The 21,926-nt window shown below is 40.0% G+C and overlaps 1 protein-coding gene across 2 annotated transcripts in view; it reads left to right on the top strand.

The window, feature by feature from the left end:
* The window catches only part of mtss1 (MTSS I-BAR domain containing 1), a 227,409-nt gene that overhangs the window by 127,825 nt on the left and 77,658 nt on the right, over window positions 1–21,926 (top strand). For both annotated transcript variants that reach the window (XM_051932832.1, XM_028811889.2), the window contains exon 5: window positions 338–429. In XM_051932832.1, coding sequence (XP_051788792.1) covers window positions 338–429 — 92 coding nt within the window. The remainder of the gene's footprint in view (window positions 1–337; window positions 430–21,926) is intronic.

Here is a 21,926-nt window from a genome sequence, read left to right on the forward strand (position 1 = left end):
GGGCTTATCGACACATTTAGAAGACAAAAGACGCCAACGGAGAGGTGCGAAGAGATTTAAGGTGGGACGGATTTACGAGTGTTAGTGTTAAGTCATTTACAGAGATTGTATGAGCATTTCAGAGATGAGCTGTGAAATTGACAAATCAATCATCTATTTACAGAAAATTGAGAGATATGAATCAAGTCTACCAAAAACAGCCTCAATGGTTAGGCTGTATTACTGACCTAAGTTTTTGTCATGTCTGTCAGATTGGCCTCTCACATGGTAATAGTTTATTGAAACTGAATCCAAACTCATATTTTTTTTGTGTGATGAGTTTTATGTTTTTGTGCAGTGCATTAACAGACAGTTTGATAAACCCATTGGAGCAAAAGATTGAGGAGTGGAAGAAGGTTGCTAGCCAGCTGGATAAGGATCATGCAAAGGGTAAGAAGAGCCTCTTTATTTCTTTTGTACTTACTTTTTGGTTCCTTTTGCCCACTATTAGCAATCTCTCCTCTCTCTCTCTCATTGTCCAGACCATGAGATTTTCTCACCTTTATTACTTTTATCTTTAAAGTAACCAATAATTTTAAATTCTTTCTCTTTGCAACAGTTTAAGTACTGATTAGAGACCAATTGAAATTGAGTCTTGTTTAATACGAAAACAGCCATGACTTACATAAATAGTCAGTATATATATATATTTTTTGTTTAGAATTAACAGCCATAAAATATTTTCAGGATGAAATCCTTTTAACATTTGTTTAATTCCAAGTACTTTGAATGAAAATCTTGCAGGATAAAAGATGAACTTCTGTCTGTCTTTGCCTTAGGCCTCCTGTCCCTGCCTCTTATCTCCAAAGAGGAAAAAAGTAATGTGTTAACTTTTAAAATGTGAATAATCCTCTTTCATCATTTTTGTTGGATTAAATACCGTTTTTTTTTTATTATTCTTGTTTTCGGTCCAATAAAATATCACTATTTCCAAATTTCTGTAACTTAAAATTGTTTCCAATATTACCAGACCAGATTGGAGGGGAAAAAATTGCAATATTCTTTATATTTTCAAAGAACATACCTGTTTTTAGATGTATGCTCCTGACAAAAGAATGTTGGAAATAATTAAATTTGTTGCATATTTTTGGGATTATCTTTTCTGGGCTCAGGTTGATTATCATTTTTGATTGATCTGTTGTTTAGGGTTTTGAAAAATGCAAAGTTTGTTTAAAAAAAAAAAAAAAAAAAGTGTACGCATTTTTTTCTTAAATGAAAATGTTTATTCCTTGCACAGCAGTGTCCTTCATTACAATACTCTTAAGATTACTTTTTTGCCAACTTTAACGGCTATACGTAACACTTTTAAAGGCTATTGTCAACATCAAGGAATAAGGAGGCTGAAACCATTGTTAAGCATTAACAAAGTCTCCCAGGGTGTGTTGTTTGATTTTATGTGCTAGATAGCAGCAATTATTAAATACTGGCTATTGTGGTTCTCCCATATTGAGTGAGCTCATATTTACGATGTTGCATGACTTTTTTTTCTTTTCCCCACCATTTCTTGGTTAATGAAGTGACATATGTAATGGTAACAATGCAACTAATTTGATTTCAGGGCTGCAGATTTAATGTCAGAGTCTGAAACAATTATTGGGTTATTGGAGTCTTGAGCTGAAATCGAGGTGGGGGATGTACCTAAATCCATCCATCCATTTTCCAACCCGCTGAATCCGAACACAGGGTCACAGGGGTCTGCTGGAGCCAATCCCAGCCAACACAGGGCACAAGGCAGGAACCAATCCCGTGCAGGGTGCCAACCCACCGCAGGACACACACAAACACACCCACACACCAAGCACACACTAGGGCCAATGTAGAATCGCCAATCCACCGAACCAGCATATCTTTGGACTGTGGGAGGAAACCGGAGCGCCTGGAGGAAACCCACGCAGACACGGGGAGAACATGCAAACTCCACGCAGGGAGGACCCGGGAAGCGAACCCAGGTCTCCCAACTGCGAGGCAGCAGCGCTACCCACTGCGCCACCGTGCCACCCTTATGTACCTAAATGTAAATTGTAATATTATAATGTGTTAATTTCCAATTTCACTTATACTAATTCAATTAAACTATATTTTACTCTATAGTCTTTTGGTAAAATTACAGGCTTTTTTGATTTTGTAAGTATTTTTCAATAAATATAAAAATGCTTCAGCTGCCTCACTACAGCCTTTAAACCCAAACTTTAACAGGTTAGAGTGCAAAAAAGTAGCCTGATGGTTCATGATGACAGTGATAAAATGCCTTCCATATTTCTTTCAGTCAACACAGTAAATCATGTTCGTCTTCTTCTTTTGGCTGCTCCTGTTAGTGGTTGCCACAGCAGATCATTCTTTTTCCATATCTTCCTATCCTCTACATCTTGCTCTGTGACACCCAGCACCTGCATGTCCTCTCTCACCACATCCATAAACCTTCTCTTAGGCTTTCCTCTTTTCCTCTTGCCTGGCAGCTCTTTCTTTAACATCCTTTTCCCAATATACACAGCATGTCTCCTCTGCACATGTCAAAACTAACACAGTCTTGCTTGTCTGACTTTGTCTCCCAACCTTCCAATCTGAGCTGACCCTCTAATGTACTCATTTCTAATCCTTGTCACATCCAATGCAAATTTTAGCATCTGCCACCTCCAGCTCTGTCTCCTGCTTTCTGGTCAGTGCCACAGTCCCCAACCCATATCACATACCTGGTCTCACTACCGTCATGTAGACCTTTCCTTTCATTCTTGCTGATACCCGTCTGTCACAAATTACTCCTGACACTCATCTCCACCCATTCCACCCTGCCTGCATTATCCTTTTCACCTCTCTTCCACAATCCTTATTACTGTCTACTGTTGATCCCAAGTTTTTAAACTCATCAACCTCGTCAACCCTACTCCATGCATCCTCACCATTCCACTGACCTCCCTCTCATTTACACACATGTATTCTGTCTTGTTCCTACTGACCGTCATCCCTCTCCTCTTCAGAGCATATCTCTACCTCTCCAGGGTCTCCTCAACCTGCTCCCTACTTTCGCTTTAGATCACAATGTCAACAGCAGACATCTTAGTCCACGGGGTCTCCTGTCTAATCTCGTCTGTCAACCTGGCCATCACCACCATCAACATTGCAAATAAGAAGAAGCTCAGAGCCAATCCCTTATGTAATCTCCACGTTGAATGCATCCGTCACTCCTACCGCAGACCTCGCCACTGTCACATTTCCCTCATACATATCCTGTACAACTCTTACATATTTTTCTGCCACTCCTGACTTCCTCATACAATACCACAATTCCTCTCGAGGCACCCTGTCATATGCTTTCTCCAGGTCCACAAAGACGCAGTGGAATTCCTTCTGGTCTTCTCTATACTTCTCCATCAACGCCGCCAGAGCAAACATTGCATCAATGGTGCTCTTTCTTGCTATGAAACCATACTGCTGCTCACTAATCATCACCTCCCTTCTTAAACTAGCTTCCACTACTATTTCGCATAACTTCATGCTGTGGCTCATCAGTTTTATCCCCCTGTAGTTACTACAGGTCTGCATATTACCCTTATTCTTAAAAAATCTGTACCAGTATACCTCTCCACTCCACAGGCATCCTTTCACTTTCCATGATTCTATTAAACAATCTGGTTAAAAACTCCACTGCCGTCTCTCCTAAACACCTCCATGCTTCCACAGGTATGTCATTTGGACCAATGGCCTTTCCAATCTTCATCCTCTTCATAGCTGCCCTTACTTCCTCCTTGCTAATCTGTTGCACTTCCTGATTCGCAATCTCCACATCATCCATCCTTCTCTTTCTCTCATTTTCTTCATGCATCAGCCTCTCAAAGTACTCTTTCCATCTGCTCAACACACTCTCCTCGCCTGCGAGTTTAGTTTATTGAAAACTGTTGCTTTCACGGAAAGTGTGTTGTATGTTCATTGCACAACCAGAGCCAGAAGTGCTAGCAAGTTTTTTATTTATATTTGTTCAGTTTATTGTAAATGTTGTTATATAGCAACCTATATTTTGTTTAAAATATCTACAAGTAGTTTGTAAAAAAAAAAAAAATTTCTGAAAATTTTATACAAATCTGTTTATTTGGTGAAAAGTTCAATTTTTTGAATTTTGTTTGATTTCAAGCTTTTTTTTTTTTTTTTTTTACACAATCCTACTAACCGATTGACAAAATAATTGCCAGATTGATTATCAAAATAATCATTAGTTGTACCCCTACTTATTACACAGTATAAATCATAATCATTAGCTTAGTATAAAGTAAAAATCCAAGACAAGAAGACATATCCTTAATTGGTTGTTGACTAGCAACTTGAACATCTGCTTTATGTTGGCACAGATGAGCAGTTTTTTAATAGCAAACCTTTAAGAATAATGAAAAATGCTATGTGGAATTTAGTGTTTGACTCCGGGTTCAAATTATTGACTTTATAGCATTGCATTCTTTGCCTTTCCAACACGATTCATTTTCTTTGTCTATGGTGTGACATTGTCTTTTCTTAATTCACTTTTAGGCTATTTCCTCTAACCTGTGCCATCTTTGTAGGGATATACAAATATAGGCACTGAATTTCCCATTTTCAGTCCTAAAACAAAAAAGTGTAATAAAAAAAAAAGCATTAAAGTTATATGTTTATTTTTGCTGAGTCTGTAATGGGCGTAATGAATCACACTGAGTTTAATCCCATATGTTATTCTTATACCACTGGACTCCAAACCACTGCACTTGACTGGAACCCCACTCTACAAACGTATAAAATATGACTGCTCTGTACACTTGATTTACCCTCAACCAGCTGCTTTTTAAAAAAAATAAACAAAAAATTTAGTTTTTACTTAGTAGTAGATTTTAAATTGCAGTTAATGAAAGTGCCAAGTAAAAAAAAAAATTAACGAGGAGGAAATACCCGAAGTGGCGGTATGGTGGCACAGTGGGTAGCGCTGCTGCCTCGCAGTTAGGAGACCTGGGTTCGCTTCCCGGGTCCTCCCTGCGTGGAGTTCTCCCTGTGTCTGTGTGGGTTTCCTCCGGGTACTCCGGTTTCCTCCCACAGTCCAAAGACATGCAGATTAGATCGATTGGCGATTCTAACTTGGCCCTAGTGTGTGCTTGGTGTGTGGGTGTGTGTGTCCTGCGGTGGGTTGGCACCCTGCCCGGGATTGGTTCCCTGCCTTGCGCCCTGTGTTGGCTGGGATTGGCTCCAGCAGACCCCCGTGACCCTGTGTTCGGATTCAGTGGGTTGGAAAATGGATGGAAATACCCGAAGACCATTACAGTGCAACATTTAGTACATTCAGTAACTCGGTGAAACACAAAGACTTACCGCACCTCAACTTACATACAATATAAATGGGGACTGATTTCATGCCTTCTGCACACAAGGACCAGAAAAGCAAATAGAGTACTGAAAGAGGAGGAAGAGGCATGGTGCAGGGGACTTGAGCAAGGAATGTGTTCGAGTAATTATGAACAATTTTGTATGGGTTTCATATATGCATTACAGGCATGTGAAGTGTCTCAAGTTTCATTTTTCCTTTTTACCATGTCACTTTCCTTCCTCAGTTTTTTCGAGTAAATAAATATCTTTCAGCCTTCAGTCTCACTAAAATGGTATTGGTGAATACTAAAAAAACAAGTATCTGTAGTTGTGCTCATTTTGAGAAACATAGTATTGATGCATCCCTAAAATAAAAGATTTGTGAGACCACATAAAAGGTACGAAAATGAATTTCTAAGTGCAAAACCAAAAAAGAAAATTCATGTTCCTTTCTTTCTATTGAGACCAACCACCCCAAAAAAAAGTTTTTTTTGATCATGATGCATATAGCATTTAGACTAATATAAGCCTGTAGATGATACTACAGGGAGATTCATTCGAAAGAGGCCCCCCCGAAAATTCTGTAATAACTCTCGCTAGGACGAACCAACCTGAACGTAACAACATGCAATGTGCTCCTCAGTAAATGGAGCTTCAGACAAGCTGGGATGCCCCCTGCGTCGGAGCAGTGAGGTAGAATTGCGACATTGTGATGTTTAACCTCCATTTGCAACTTCTGGATGCATACTGCCCGTACCCCTTCTTATCAGTATGGTGGTGTACAGTATTGAGCAGTGCGTCTTCATGGTGCAAACCTATTGGGTCACCATTTCGTTTAAGCGATGTCAGAATCAGCTGGATGATCGTGAGTTAACGGAAAGTTACTTCCAGCAAGATGAGCAATGTGTCACACATGGTAAGGAGCATGGCAGAAACTGAGTCCTCTTTTTGGAACAAAGTGCTTTGGACTGATGAGAAAAAAATTGAGTTATTTGGTCATAACAAAAAGTGTTTTGTATGGCGGAAGAACAACACCGCATTCCAAGAAAAAATACCTGCTACCTAAGGTCAAATTTGGTGGAGGTTCCATCATGCTATGGGGCTGTGTGGCTAGTTCAGGGACTGGGGCCCTTGTTAAAGTCGAAGGTTGGATGATTTCAACCCAGTATCAACAAATTCTTCAGGATAATGTTCAAGCATCAGTCACAAAGTTGAAGTTACTCAGGGGTTGGATATTCCAACAAGACAATGACCCAAAACAGTTTGAAATCTACAAAGGCATTCATGCAGAGGGAGAAGTACAATGTTCTGGAATGGCCGTCACTTTCCCCTGACTTGAATGTCATCGAAAATCTATGGGATGATTTGAAGCAGCCTGTCCATGCTCATCAGCCATCAAATTTAACTGAAATGGAGAGATTTTGTATGGAAGAATGGTCAAAAATACCTCCATACACAATCTAGACACTCATCAAAGGTTATAGGAGATGTCTAGAGGCTGTTGTATTTGCAAAAGGAGGCTCAATTAAGTATGAATATAATATCTCTGTTGGGGTGCCCAAATTTATGCACCTGTCTAATTTTGTTATGATACATATTGCATATTTTTTGTTAATCCAATAAACTTAATGTCACTGCTGAAATACTACTGTTTCCATAAGGCATGTCATATTTTAAAAGGAAGTTGGTACTTTGAAAGCTCAGCCAATGATAAACAAAAATCCAAAGAATTAAGAGGGGTTCCCAAACATTTTCATGACTGTATAAATCCAGCTAACTGTTTTTGAAAACAAGTACTGTTACTGAAGTAGTATAATGAAATGTTACAAATGTAATTAAATATTAGTTGAATAAGTATTGCAATCTTTCATTAACGTAGTACATAAATATTAAAACAAACATTTGAGTAAAAAGGACATTAATGTTGTGTCTTGTAGACCATTGTTCAGAAAAGTAGCACGCAAATAGATCGCTAACACACTTAAAGGCATTGCATGAATGCAAACTGTCCACATTGCATTTTTATGTAGATAAGCTATGATGTCTTTGTAACTACCAAATTGTTTGCTAGAACGACTAGCATGTTAATGTGTTCTTCCATGGTACCGCTTTGTGCTTTTATTGGGCTGCAAATGAGCCCTGACGTACTAAATACATGAGCACACAGAGGAGCACCACCACTTTTATGTAGTTTAGAACTGAAAAGTTATAGTGCTTACTTAATATAGTAAATGTGATGAAATGTAACTTTAAAATCACACAATTGTAATACAAGTAAAGCGAATTTCACATGTGACTTTTTGTTGTTGGGTATGTATGATTTATCAGTTGCAGTTGCACAATGTATGTCACATTTTCTAACTGAGTGCTGATCTTCCAGTGCAGTAGTGATTGCCCCATTATTCTGACAAACAATAGCGTGTTGCCTGAAGGAGACATTGCTGTATGAAGGATTAACAGCTTGTGGTACAGCAGGTCCATGGCTCAGAAGAAAGTGACTGTTTTAAATAAATAAATAAAATAAATGGACACGCTCTCGTTGGTGTGTGGAGCAAGTGAAAGTGATTGTCTGAGAAGACGGCGCGTCTACAAGTTGGTGTGAAGCGATCAGCTGACCATGTGTTGCCTTGCCAGCATGTGCGGGCCATCTGATTATCTCATTATCAGCCCAGGGTGGCAATCAGGCAATCACATCTGCAACTGCTCCACAACATATAAAAGGGAGAGCAGGAAAAGAAGGGAGGAAAACAAGGGAAAACGGACATCGGAGCAGAGGTTAAAAGAAGGGAAAAGCAGGTAGCAAGTTGAGAGAGATCTAGTGCAGGTGAGCAAGGAAGCAAGCAGCTATGAGGAGAGCCCCTCCAGAGAGTGGGTGCCCACTGCTCAGGGACCTGTTGTAGAGGATCACTCCCGCTGAGCAATTTGGGAGCTGGAGTGACCAGGTGGTGCAGGCAGCTTGCTGCAGGAGTCAGTGAGGCTCGGACAGGGAGCTATGTGAGTGCCATGGCCTATCGGGACCCAATCCTTGAGTCTAGTGTCTAGTCTAGTGTGGGCACCTTGTTACAGCCAAGGAGTGACAGGGACAGGTGAAGATAACTGCAGGCCCCTATATTTTTGTGTTAAGTGTTTAACTGTCTACAAAAAAGATTTAACCTACAAAAATAAAATTAATGTCACATGCCTACATCAAATACAGCAGTTTACAGGTTTATGTGCATTACTGTTTCCATGATTTAGGAATAAGATACCCATCCATCCATTTTCCAACCCGCTGAATCCGAACACAGGGTCACGGGGGTCTGCTGGAGCCAATCCCAGCCAACACAGGGCACAAGGCAGGAACCAGTCCCGGGTAGGGTGCCAGCCCACCGCAGGACACACACAAACACACCCACACACCAAGCACACACTAGGGCCAATTTAGAATTGCCAATCCACCTAACCTGCATGTTTTTGGACTGTGGGAGGAAACCCACGCAGACACGGGGAGAACATGCAAACTCCACGCAGGGAGGACCCGGGAAGCGAACCCAGGTCTCCTAACTGCGAGGCAGCAGCGCTACCACTGCACCACCGTGCCACCCGGAATAAGATACCTTTTTTTTCTTTTCACGTTTGAAAATCTTTCATAAAGGCTTGCTGTGTGTATCTGTTTGAAGTATTTCTGGATGCCACACAAACTACCCTCTTTATAAGGTATGCGTGCTGGTGAAGGCTCCAGTGTTGGTGATATTGGCATCTAATTATCTCCTGTTCGTGGATGGAAAAGTGGGGACTGGAAATACATTCATAATTCAATACAATAAAACAATAAGTATTAAAGTAATTTTAAAATGTATACTTCTATACTACTGTATAAAACCCCCTACTTCCAGATCTAAACTTTGCTGAACTCTTCTGGCCATTTTTTGTACTATGGACTTGAATGTGGGCAGTTTATTGGGAATGCATTATGTTTGTATTCATGTTAAAATGGTATTGATCATTTAGTACAGTGCGTCACCAACTAATCTAAATGTTCAGTTGTTAGTGGCTAACAAAGTATTACCTACATGTATTAATTTTGAATAGTATTAATATTTCTTGTTCAAAAATTACTTTTTTAGCATGACAAATGTTCACATTAAAAAATGAATGAGAGAGACTGTGTTTATGTTCAAGATAAACATTGGCTGGTTAAGTCGATGTTGGCAGTATCAGTTATAACTTATTTGAAGTTCTTTGTTTATTAAGTATATGACTTTCCTATTTAAAGTTGAAGAATCTTTAATTACATTTGTAATAGGCTGCTAAATATCCCTTATATACAATATTTTATTATGCAGTCAGTGTGGTGTTATCTGAAGTTATTTTAATTTTTATGTATAATGTGTTGTAATTTTATGATATATTAAATTATGTAATTCATTTTGTGGTTTCACACCTTTTGTTGAACTAAATGCTGTCAATGAAACAACTGCCAAGTGTCTAGCAATTTATTTGAATGGGTTTTTAAGTCAAAGGCAAACTGTTAAAATGCTATACTGTTTTAATAAAAAAAGACAAGTAATAGATTATATTACCGTTCTGAGTTTTTATTTAACCCAGTGATACCTTTTAATGTATATGGAAGTAACTTAAATGTCTTAGGCTGAAGGTGAATGAGTTTACAGTGCATGTTCTATACTTAACTAAGTATAAAGCTATCATTTATTTTACCATGGACTATTCTTTATCTTTTTGGGCATGTTCACATACTTTCATCATATTTGTCTGTCTGCGTGAACGCATGAAAAAGCATGCCTTCCAGTGGACTTTATTTAAATTTGTCACTCATATTCTTAATGGAAATTTGTTGTGAAAGTTAAATTTTCATTTAGATATGTGAAATACAGCACCCTGTGCAAACGTATGAAACTTTAAAAAATTTCAGAAATTGCCCACCTTAAATCAGAGAAATATTGCATATGACTTCATTTACTGAGTTACTTTTTCAAATTTATTTTAACACTAGAATTACCAGAGTCTACGAAAAAACTTGTAGATCCGGCTCACCTTAAAACCATTCTCATCTCTCTGCCAGTGTCTTTTGTCTTCTAAACGTGCCAATTAAGACGAGCAGCAAGCAGCCGGCTATTCCATCCCCCACCGTCGCAGAACGTTCACTAAGTTCTCCCAGCTCATGCCTTGTTTGATTATCTGGGAGTGACTGAACTGCTGGAGTTTTAGAGTGGAAATAATAGATTGTTAATTTGGAACACATGCATTTCATGTGTGTTCCGTTTCTACAGTAATCTGTGTAAACACATTGTTAAAACAGAAACTTTTTCATATTTTAGTAATAAATGTTACAAAATTTAGGCATAAACTATAGAATGCGTGAAGCCTGATTTACAAAGATCAAATAAACACTTTCACAAAAGGTTCAAGAATGATGCAACAGCTTCCGTGGCATAGTGCTAAGATTTGCTGTCTCAGAGCGCAGCAGACTTGCCGTGCCTCAGAGGCACAAGTTCGATTCCCCGCTGGGGCGAAAGTGATATTTTTTTTCAAAAGACATGCACCCTTTGTACTTAGTAATACACCCTTTTGTTGTTATGACCTGCTGCAAATGTGATGCATAGTCAGACACCAGCTTCTGGTAGCACTAGGGGGCTCCGCCCCCAGCTCGCTTCGCTCGCCAACCCCTGGCGTTGGGGCATGACAAAGAGTGAGATGTATGTATTAGATATAGAATAGTGTGTAGGTTTGGATGATGCCTATATAAATAAAAAATAGTGTTTGGCATAGAGTAATGTTTTATTGGAATATTTCTTTGTATACAACATTAGTAGTAAAGATGGTGTCTTGTCTTTGAATGAGTCTTCCTTGGCATGGATCATTTATAACTTTAACTTTAACGTCAGATGAACGTCGAACACGTGAGAAGGCAACATAAAGTTGTCCATGTCCAAAAACGGGTTCAGAGAGGTAGATGCCAACCTTGTCCATGGTTTGTCCTTGTGATTTGTTGATGGTCATGGCAAATGCAGGTTTAATGGGGAACTGTCGGCGTTTCAATGTAAAAGGTAATTCTAGGTCAGAACTGTTAAGGTCAATTCTAGGAATGACAACAGTATTGTTAGCATGTGATTCTGTAAGAACTGTTGCTTGAATAACATTGTGTGTCATGGTGTTGACGACTAAACGTGTGCCATTGCATAAACCCTGTTTAGTGTTAAGGTTTCTTAATAGCATGATTATTGTTCCGTTTTTAAGGTTGTGTTGTGGTCATCCGTCCGGGTTAATAGTGTTCAAATATTCTAAGGGGAAATTCAGATGTTCATTGTCGTCATAAGAGTCAACTTTGTCAGAGCTTAGAAAGAGCCGTGTCTCTCCAGGAAGTAATGAAATGACCTGGTTATTAATGTGATTAACATTAATATTTTTTGGACATAATATAGTGCGTTGTGTTAATCACATATGCGAAAGCAGTATGGGCCATTGCCTTTTGGTGGCCTGATATGTACTCCGGTAGATGTAAAAGCAAATGAACTATTGTAGGATCTAATGCAGTTCATAAAGTTTTTACTTTCAGGCACATCGTTAGTTAGAAGCTTCTGTAGATATTCAGGATATGAATGTAAAGGAGACTGTAATCTGCCCCTTTTGACAACAACGTGTAAATTCATTATTTGTATTGCCAATTGTTTCTTCTGGGAAGTTAAGTGAATGACAATGATTGCAAATGACATTCATTAATCCCAATGAATTTTCCTCAATAGTGGACTCATTATTGAAGGCGTTGTCAGCCAACTGGCGTAATCGTTTAGCAGGTGTCTGGTGTTGATGTCCGCGACGGGCATGTTTTGCTTGTGGCGTTTGAGTGCCGCGTTGTTGCATGTCCATTATTTGTGACGCGCTATTTTTTACTTTTAATTGATTCGCCTCCGCTTTGCGAAAAGTCCGTTTCACTCTACGTCGTGCATTGTTTGTATCGAGTCTTGTCCGTTTTTGTATGTCGGTCAGTTGAGTTCTCTGCTTTTGGAGTCTTGCTTGCTTGTTTTGTGGCAGGTCATATGCGCGTTGTACTCGTCCGCGTTCATTTATTCTGTCTCTTCGCTCCCTTTTTTGTATGTCTGAGACGCGAGCTCTTTCTTTTGAAATCGTGCTTGTTTCGATGTAGCACTTTGAGACGCGCGCTGTATGCGTCTACGTTCATTGTGACTGTCCATTTGGGCATGTCTCTGTAACGGGGTCACTTGAGCTTTGCGTTTTTTGATCCGAGACATTTTTTCTCCCGGAGTTTCCTTTGCGCGTTGTATGCGCCGCCGTGTATTTTCTTGTTTCATTCGTGTTCGTGTGTTTGGGTCCCGTTATCCGATCCGAATCGTTTTGTACCCGTGACCGTGTATTCATGTCTTGTTTGTTCCTCAGCGTGCGAAATATGGATAAGTAATAAGGAGGATCGCACTCACTGTTAATATGGAGCCTTTTCTGCAGTTGAACGGTTAATAGTGCTTTATTGTAAGGATATCCACCTATGCTGCCTAGTGTGAAGGTGTTGAGATGACGTATGTTTAATATGGACGTTTCCTTTAGATATGTGGCTTTGGGTGTCACTTCTTATTGATGTGGGGGGGGGGATGATTTTTGTTGCGTGAGCGTCTTCTTTCTTTTTGTGTTCCAGGGGCTTGTGGAATCCCCCTCTTTGTGTGTGTCCCGTCCGTTGCTTGTAGGGTGTGTGGGGTGCTTTTGTGTTCTTTTTTTTTTGTGTTCCAGGGGCTTGTTAAATCCCCCTCTTGGTGTGTGTCCCGTCCGGTGCCTGTGGGGGGGGGGGGGTGCCTTGCTGTTGTGCGCGAGCGTCTTCTTTTTTTTTTTTGTGTGCTAGTTTCGTGTGCAATGGGTTTCGTGCGGCGCCTGCTTTTGACTACTTTTGCCTGTGCCTTTTCCTTTTTTCTGTGCTCTTGGCGCGTCATTTCTTTGACTCCTTTTTTCTGTGGTCTTGTCCGCCTCTCGCGGCCCCTCATCCGCCTCTCGCGGCCCCTCATTTCTTGGGGCGCCTGCGCAGTACGTCTTTTTGCGGCTACGGCCCATGGCCGGATGTCCCTTGCGTCCATCCGGTTTAGCATTCTCGGTTAGTAATATGGATTCCTCAGGAGTCTTAGCCCATTCCTCATGGGTGATGGTGTCCAACTCACTAATATTCTTGGGTTGGCGTGATGCAACCGCCTTTTTCATATCCCAGTAGAGATGATTTTCTATTAGGTTCAAGTCAGGCGACTATGATGGTTACTCTAGAATTTTCCAGGACTTTTTCTGAAACCAATCCTTTGTTGATTTTGAGGTATGCTTGGGATCATTGTCTTGTTAGAAGGTCCAGTGATGCCTAAGTCAGCTTCCTCACAGGCATGATGTTTTTTCCTAGGATTACTTGATATTTGATTGAATCCATCTTGCCCTCCACATGCTGCATGTTTCCATTTGCAGAAGAACCAAAGCAGTTGCACAGCATCACAGAGCCACGGCCATACTTCACTTTAGGCAGGATGTGCTTTACAGGGTATGCTTCATTCTTTCTCCTCAGACATAATGCTGATCCATAGGACTGAAATGTTCCGGTTTTGTTTCGTCACTCCACAGAACAGGATCCCAAAACTACTGTGGCTTATTTACATAGTTTTGAGCATAGTGGAGCCGACTTTTTCTTGTGCTTTTGGGTCGGTAGTGGTGTACTTCTTGGAGTTCGGGCATGGAGACTTTTAGCGTTTATTATGCACCTTACTGTGGAAACTGAAACCTCAGTGCCTATTGCCACCAAGTCTTGTGCAGTCACTTGAGGGTTTTTGGCCACCTGCAACTCAGAAATCCGTTGGCAGCTGTTGTTAACTTCTTTTTTCTGCTTCCAATGGTACCTCTAGGAACATTCAGTGCCTTCGATATCATTTTGTATTCTTTTCCTTGTTTGTTAGAGGCAGTGATCTTTTATTTTAAATTTTTAGACAATTGTCTTGACTTTACCCATATTTATAACATACAGTCAAACATCACTGTGAATACACCCTTAGCCAGTCCAGGTATTTTGATGTGTTGTATCTCAAGCACACCTGATAACAACTAACAAGGCTCTTGATTACTTTTATGACAGATTCTATTCAGAGGGTTTGATAATTTTGAGACTGCAGTAGTCATTATAAGTGGCATTTTGTGTTGGATATGCAGAAGCCATTTGTGATATTAGTTGTGCTGAGCTATTTAAATTGTTCTTGTTTGATTTATTTATTTCAAACAGCTGAAAGTTTGTAAATTTTATCAGTAAACCTAATTTGCAATGGGAGTTGAATAATTTTGAGTGCAGCTGTAATTACTTGATGTTTGGTGTTGCAGCAGCTTTGTGAAGTGATTTTTGTATCTGTAAGAGGAAAAAAAATGCAGGCAAGAAGAAACAAAAAAAAATCTTGGCCGACTAAGTGTGGCACTGTAAGCGCTCAAAAGAACAGTGCATAAACATGAGTATTTATGTTGCACTAAAAGCAACCAATGGCGGCATTGCTTGCAGATTAAAATAACTCAATATTTCTGTAACACTCAATTTTTTTTTTTTGGCTAACTAGGGGGCATTGCCCCCTGCTCACTTCGCTCACCCACCCCCTAGCCTACGCTAGGCGCTGTTATGAAGAGGTGGGTTACACGCAGCCCAAGGAGGCATGGTTGTTCCTCCGAAACCCCTCTTAAACGGTGATACAATGGGAAACAAAGCTTTATTTTTTATAAAACCTCCTCTTTGCTCAATCAGCTGCTGCCGTGCCGCGTGATCTGCATCTTGTGTGGTGCTTCGAACGTTTAAAAGCCTGTACAGCAGCTGTCCTATTGTCTCACTGCCTTGTCCCTCTTCTCCCTCAGGTATCCTCAAACACTATTCGATCTCTTTTCACTGTTCTGATATTTCACGGAGTAATATTTTCCGCTTGTTTGAACTAATGTGATCTTTGCTATCATTTTTTTGGGACTTTAGAATTTTCCTACTTCCATTATCTCTAACCTGCTCTGCATGTCTATCGCACCAACAATTTTGAATTCTTTACAATGTTCTACTTTGTCATGTACTCTTTGTCTTTTCCTACTTCCATTATCTCTAAGCTGCTCTGCATGTCTATCGCACCAACGTTTTTGAATTCTTTACGATGTTCTACTTTGTCATGTACTCTTTGCCTTTTTCCAGCCCCAGGAGTGGTTAAATCTCTTGGCACAAAGTCTAGTCTCACAGGACATGAAAGTGTCTTTCTGAGAAGGTCACGTCTTGTCTCCCTGAATAGGTCTCGTCTCATCCCAAGTTTTTTTTTTTCTATAATAGCAAGTCTTTGTGGAAATCTCTCTATTTATCATGGCTTGTTGAGCTAAGAATTTTCACTTGAGTCTTCAGCATACATTTTACCTCTTCATTGGTATTTATAAAAAAAAATGTATTTTTAAGAAATATGGACTACATGGACAATAAGTTGTCTACCCTCCTAAATCAGTGATTAGTAACAATTTCACTATAATATATTCATGTGACAATAGTGACACAGTGTAAATCTGTAACAAAAAATATAAAAATACTACTTTTAAAAAGCTTAAGTTGGAAATTGCTATGAAAGCTGTTGCCATCACACACCTTTTTGGGCTCAGGTTTTTAACTACATGATATTGTAAAATGCTACTAAAACATTTTGTGTCATCTAAGGAATTCTATTTTGACCATCATTTTTTACAAGAATATTTAATAGTCAAAAGTTTTATTCGAGTAATTCCATGTCAAATCATCAAACATTTGGAATTCATCGTCACACATTTTAATGAACCTTAATATCATTACTTACATCTGTGCTTTAAATATTATTGTCAATATGGCTGCTATGAAAAAGGCTCTTTAGTGATTTGAAACCATATGATGCCACCTATATGTAATGGTAGCTCAGCAACGACTCAGAAATAAAGACCACATTTTCTGGTGATGTTCATGTCATTATAAGCTAGCTTTTAGTTAAAAAAAAAAAAAAATTGTCCAATTTTAAAAACGTTTTTTTTTTTTTGCTATAGAATTTTTACTCATAATAACTCATCATTTTGTGGATAGCACAGTATTTATGCAGTCAATATATCTGGAAAAGAGCTTTAAAATAACATGAGCGCCTTTTCTGTGCAACTTGTATTTGGGAGATACAGCCAGTCAAAGATGTAATTCTCCCCCACCAACCACCATAAGCTTAAAACTTTGTTGAAGCTAACACGCATGCGATTTCAGTTCCATGGGTTACTCATATGACAGAATCAGCATGCCAAGTTTCGTTATGAGGTCCAAAGTGTGACAATGCCAGTCCCCTACAGACTCCCATGGTCTGCTAAACCTACACCATCGATAGTTATGACCGAGATGAGCTGACAAATGAGGACAATTCACTAGCTAAGTTTCCATCCAGTTTTTTGTGACGTTTTGTTATCGACAAACAGAATATACGTAAAAAAAAATCTGCGAAATTTGCTGTCTCCAGCCTGTTTCCATCCAACTGGCTTTTTATCGATAAAATGGTGTGCATGATGACGTCATCCCCCCCAAAACGAACTGTCGCATAAGTTTTGTTGTATCGCGAAAAAAATCTGCCCTTGAGCCGTTTCCATACATAATTTTGTGTATGTCGCAAATTATCTACCTTTTGTTTTCCACGTTACACCCCCTCCACTAAACAAAGAAATTTTTTTTTTTTTACATTTTTTTTTTTTTTGTTCTTTATTTCGCCTTATACAATTTCTTGTATTAGGAATTTGGTAGTTTTCGCAAACCAGGTTAAGGGCCTTGCTCAAGGGCCCAGCAGAGCAGGATCTCTTTTGGCAGTGACGGGGAATCGAACCGGCAACCTTCGGGATACCAGCGCAGATCCTTAGCCTCAGAGCCACCACTCCACCCTAAATGGAGAGATTATTCAGACAGTTTTTTGAAATTTGCCAGCTTACTGTTATTTCAGTTTCACAAATAATTGGAATTGTACATAATATCCGAAGACGACAGCAGAATGAAGCAGTTGCTTGTCTGATAGCCCTAGAGCTTGAAGAAAGTACCCCAGTGTGACGAAACCCACGGGTATGGGAGAGACGACGGGATAAGACCTTCTGGGAGGAGGTGGTGGAGAGACACTTCACAGAAAATCTCTGGCTGCAACATTTTAGAATGACACGGCCGACGTTTGAGATGTTGTGTGGATTCATCAGTCCTGATGTTGCGCCCATCACAGGTTGCCACCGACCACCGGTTCCAACCCAAAAGCGGATTGCCATCGGCCTTTACAAGCTGGCAACCTGCGCCGAGTATAGAGTAGTTGGAGAAACTTTCGGGGTTAGTAAAACTACCGTCCATCGGTGTGTATATGCTGTGTGCACCGCTATTAAAGAAAAATTAATGCGGTGTTATATCAGACTTCCGACTGTAGCGGAGGCCAATGAAATTGCATACTGCAATTCCTTGGTGCATCTTGTACCACAGATTTACGGTGCGCTGGATGGCACGCATGTGCCTATTCTTCCCCCGACGGAAGGCTACCGCGATTACATTAATCGCAAAGGGTGGCCATCTATTGTTCTCCAGGCCCTTGTTGATGACAGGTGCATGATACGAGACATTTACGTTGGCACTCCTGGAAGTGCCCATGATGCAGCTGTGTTTGCAGCATCGGATCTGTACAGGTGAGCCTACCTTTCAACATCCCTTCTCAGTGCGATAACAACTGAATTAGTACTGTAACCTGCTTCCCTTAAGGTTTTTAATTAAAACTGAAATTTGAATTAATAAAAATAACGACGTTTAATCAAAAAAAAACTCTCTTCATCAGACCATGCGAACCGCTCCGCCATTCCCATTTTGATTGCACGTGATGAAAATGTGACACATTTATTTGCGTTAAAGCCCTTTTTTCCGACAAAAAGTGTTTCCAATGTAGTTTTTGCGACATCTGAAGTATCGATATGGAATTTATGCGCTAAAGTTAAACGGAAAAATATTATGTCGACATGTACAACATTTTATCGATAATTAGCATTTCCATCAGCTATATCGGTAAAAAAATTTGCAGCGCTAAATATTTTTTCGCAAAAACTCCTTGGATGGAAACCTGGCTACTGATGATGCCAAAGGATGGTGGAAAAATTGCTCAAGTGCTTTTATTAAAAACCAGTCAAAACAAAAAGTAAAACCAACAAAAGTGTCAATTGTGCAGTGTTCTAAAAGTACATATATAAATCCATAAAAAAAATCTGTAAAAAGTGGGAATAAAAAAAAAAAATCAATAAAATCCATTAAAATCCGAGGTTAAAATGCAGTCTAACACCTCCCGATCTCAGCCCACCTCCTTCTCATTCTCCTTGGCTCACCCATTGATCGCTTAGCCAGCGGAGACTCGGCAGCCACGAGCTCCTTTCGGCCGGCCTCCGTCATGGCTGCCTGCAGGCATCATGGCCAGACCGTCTGAGGTTGGCTATCCTCCCTTGTTCCTTCGCGCTCACGTGGTCGCACCTTGGAAGCCTAGGGAGGGCATCTGCTTTGCTTGCCACACTCCACCCGAATATGCAGTCGGCTGAACTAGCCCCTAGAGCACCACAGCTAATGCTCCTTCGCGGAGCCCCAGCTCGTATACTGTCTCCTCCTTCCAGGTGGCCAGATCATCCTTCTAAGACTGCCTTTCACGTCCTTTAACCTCTTTCACTTTCGATCTTTTTACCTTTTGTTTGATTCTCCCATCTTTGATTTCTCCATCTTTCATTTTTTCCGATTCGTCTACTTTGATTCCCTTCCCCTTTCCTTGTGCCGACCCGTATATATACACTTATGTCTCCGTGGGCGCAGAGCCTTAATCCCATGCCGCAGGAAGCCAACGAAGCAATTGAGAATTATGCGGGTGCGACTCCCTCCAACTACTTCATTAACTCCCCGCGGTTGTACAGTTGCACCCACAGAGAGCGACACAGCTCTATGGATTTATAACTGGCCCTTTTTTTGAAGCCGCAGACCCGCTATACCACATACCTCCCCCCTTAAGCCCCAGCTGCACAGGAAGGTTCCACGCCACTACCAACCCAGTGCAACTGGCGGCCTAGGTCCACAGCTCAGCCACACTACGACTGCACTAAAACCACAAATAAATAATAAAAGCACTAAAAACAACCCAAGCCCCCTTTGTAAAAACAGGACATTAAAAGAATAAGAACTTTTAAAAGACAATGAAATAAGCAATAAATAAATGTCTCTTAAAAAAAGTTCAGTCCTTTAAAAATGTCCTCCTCCAGCTTGGATTCGTGGGTTCTTTGGTTTGCAGTTCTTCTGCCACCAGTCCAGCTGGCTTATTGGTGGTCTGCTCTTCAGTACCCACTGCCAGCTCATCCCACTGCTGCCACCAAATTGTGACGATGCCAGTCCCCTGCAGACTCCCATGTGAGAAGAAGGGAGTCTGTAGGGTACCAACATCGTCACACAAAGGTGCGATGATTTGATGTGGTATTACCCATTTGTAAAAATACCCCCAACTTGCAAAACAGTCCCCTGAATGCACCTTCATCTTTCACCATGTGTACATTTTCTAACATGTTTGAGTGTTTGCTTCTATGGTATAGGTTTTGAATCCTTGTGTCCCTGTAATTAAAGTTATAAACTGTATTTTGAAACAAACTATAAATATGCATACTGCTTTAATTTTCAATGTAAATTATATAAGGTATTTCCTAAAGATCATTTTTTTAAACAATGTACATCAAAATGAGTTTAAGATCTCTGTGTCAAAGGGGGGTTTGAGTAAGTACTAAAACAAATTTACTCACATAGAGAGAGGGGGAACAAACTAAATTTATTTGTCCTCCGGTGGGAAATTTTATCATTTTACAGAAGTTCTTTAAATAAATACATAAATAGGTAGATATGTATGTAACACACACTTTGGTCTAAACACACACTGGAATGACTATAATACAAGAAAATTCAAAAGAAGGAAAAGTTCTGATTTGGCTGTTACAGTCACAGTGAGGTATTATGCAGGCATATTGCTGTTGGTATAAAGGAGCCCCAGTAGTGTTTCTTGACAGACTTCTGCTGGATAAGTTGTTGGATGAAAGTCCTCAGTTTTAGTGTGTCAGAGAGAGGATGTGCAGCATTGTTTAAAATGGCACTCGGTTTTCTTTCAATTCTCTCCTTCACTTCTACCTCCAGGGTGCTCAAAGTGCATCCTGTAACTGAGCTTGCCCTTTTAATTAACTTGTTGATTCAGTGTGCCTCTCTTGAAGTGATGTTACCAGCCCATCACACCACAATGTAGAAAATAGCACTTTCTTTCACAGAGTTATAGAAGACATGAAGGATTGTCACTACCCACAATAAAGGAATGTAGTCTGTTAAGGAAGAAAGCCTGCTCTGCCCTTTCTTATATAGTTCCTCTGTGTTTCAAGACCAGTCCAACCTGTCATAAATGTGGACCCCCAAGTACTTGTGGGAGTGAACCCCTTCTACATCCACTCTTTGAATAGTCACCGGACATAGAGGCTCTTTGGTGCGGCAAAAGTCAATAACCAGTTCCTTGGTTTTGCTGATGTTAAGATGCAGACAATACTTTTTGCACCAAGAAACACAATTTCTCCACCTGGGGACTGATATACACTGTCCTTTAATGATTTATTGATACACCCCATAAGTGAAGAAGCATTTGAGAATGTTCGCAAGTGACATGACCTGGTGTTATATTTGTAGTCTGAGGTGTACCGAATGAAGAGAAAATGGATAGGACGGTTCCTTGTGGTGTTCCAGTGTTGCATTCGATTCAGAAACACGGTCCTTGAGTCCACAAACTGTGGTCTGCCTGATGGATAGTCCATTATCCAGGACACAGGTAGGCTCTTCCACCTGCACATCTGAGTTTACCCCTTAAGAGGGATGGCTGGATAGTATTGAAGGTGCTGGAGAAATAAAAAAAACATAATCCTTACAGTGCTGTACTATTTGTTGGCACAGCTTAGTGTGTCTAGATTTTGTTTCATAAAGATTAACAACATGGTGCACTCTAAAAGTACGTTTCACCTAATTTTAAGTTGGCAATTAAATGGCAAATAACTGATTCAATTTTTTAACTACAATAAAATACATTACTTAATTATCCAAAATATAATTATTAAATATAGGGTCATTGCATTTTTACTCAACAATTGGCCTTTGCATCACCATTTTTGTCTTTGATGCAACTTGGCATATTGAGTTACACTTAGCTTCTAGAGCTACTTAGCTTCTAGAGCTCAGAAATATTATTTGTTTTTATTAAACATTTTCCCCTTCATATATAGGATTTTTTCTCCACCATGTGAAACCTGTGTATGGATTTCACTGCCCTCTTCCTTTCTTAATTACATATATATGTAAAATGTCTGTATGTATGATCCCTATACAATCCTACAACTTTTACTGATCTTTACATAGTTGCTCACTAGGATCATATGGACCAGATAGATTAGTTTGTGTCCCAGTGTGATGTGTTTTTTTTTTTGTTTTGTTTTTCTTTTCCCCTCTTTCAGTATGCTACAATTTACAATTAGCACAGCAATGCCAC

The sequence above is a fragment of the Erpetoichthys calabaricus genome, chromosome 10 (genome assembly GCF_900747795.2).
Source record: "Erpetoichthys calabaricus chromosome 10, fErpCal1.3, whole genome shotgun sequence".
Lineage (NCBI taxonomy): Eukaryota > Metazoa > Chordata > Cladistia > Polypteriformes > Polypteridae > Erpetoichthys > Erpetoichthys calabaricus.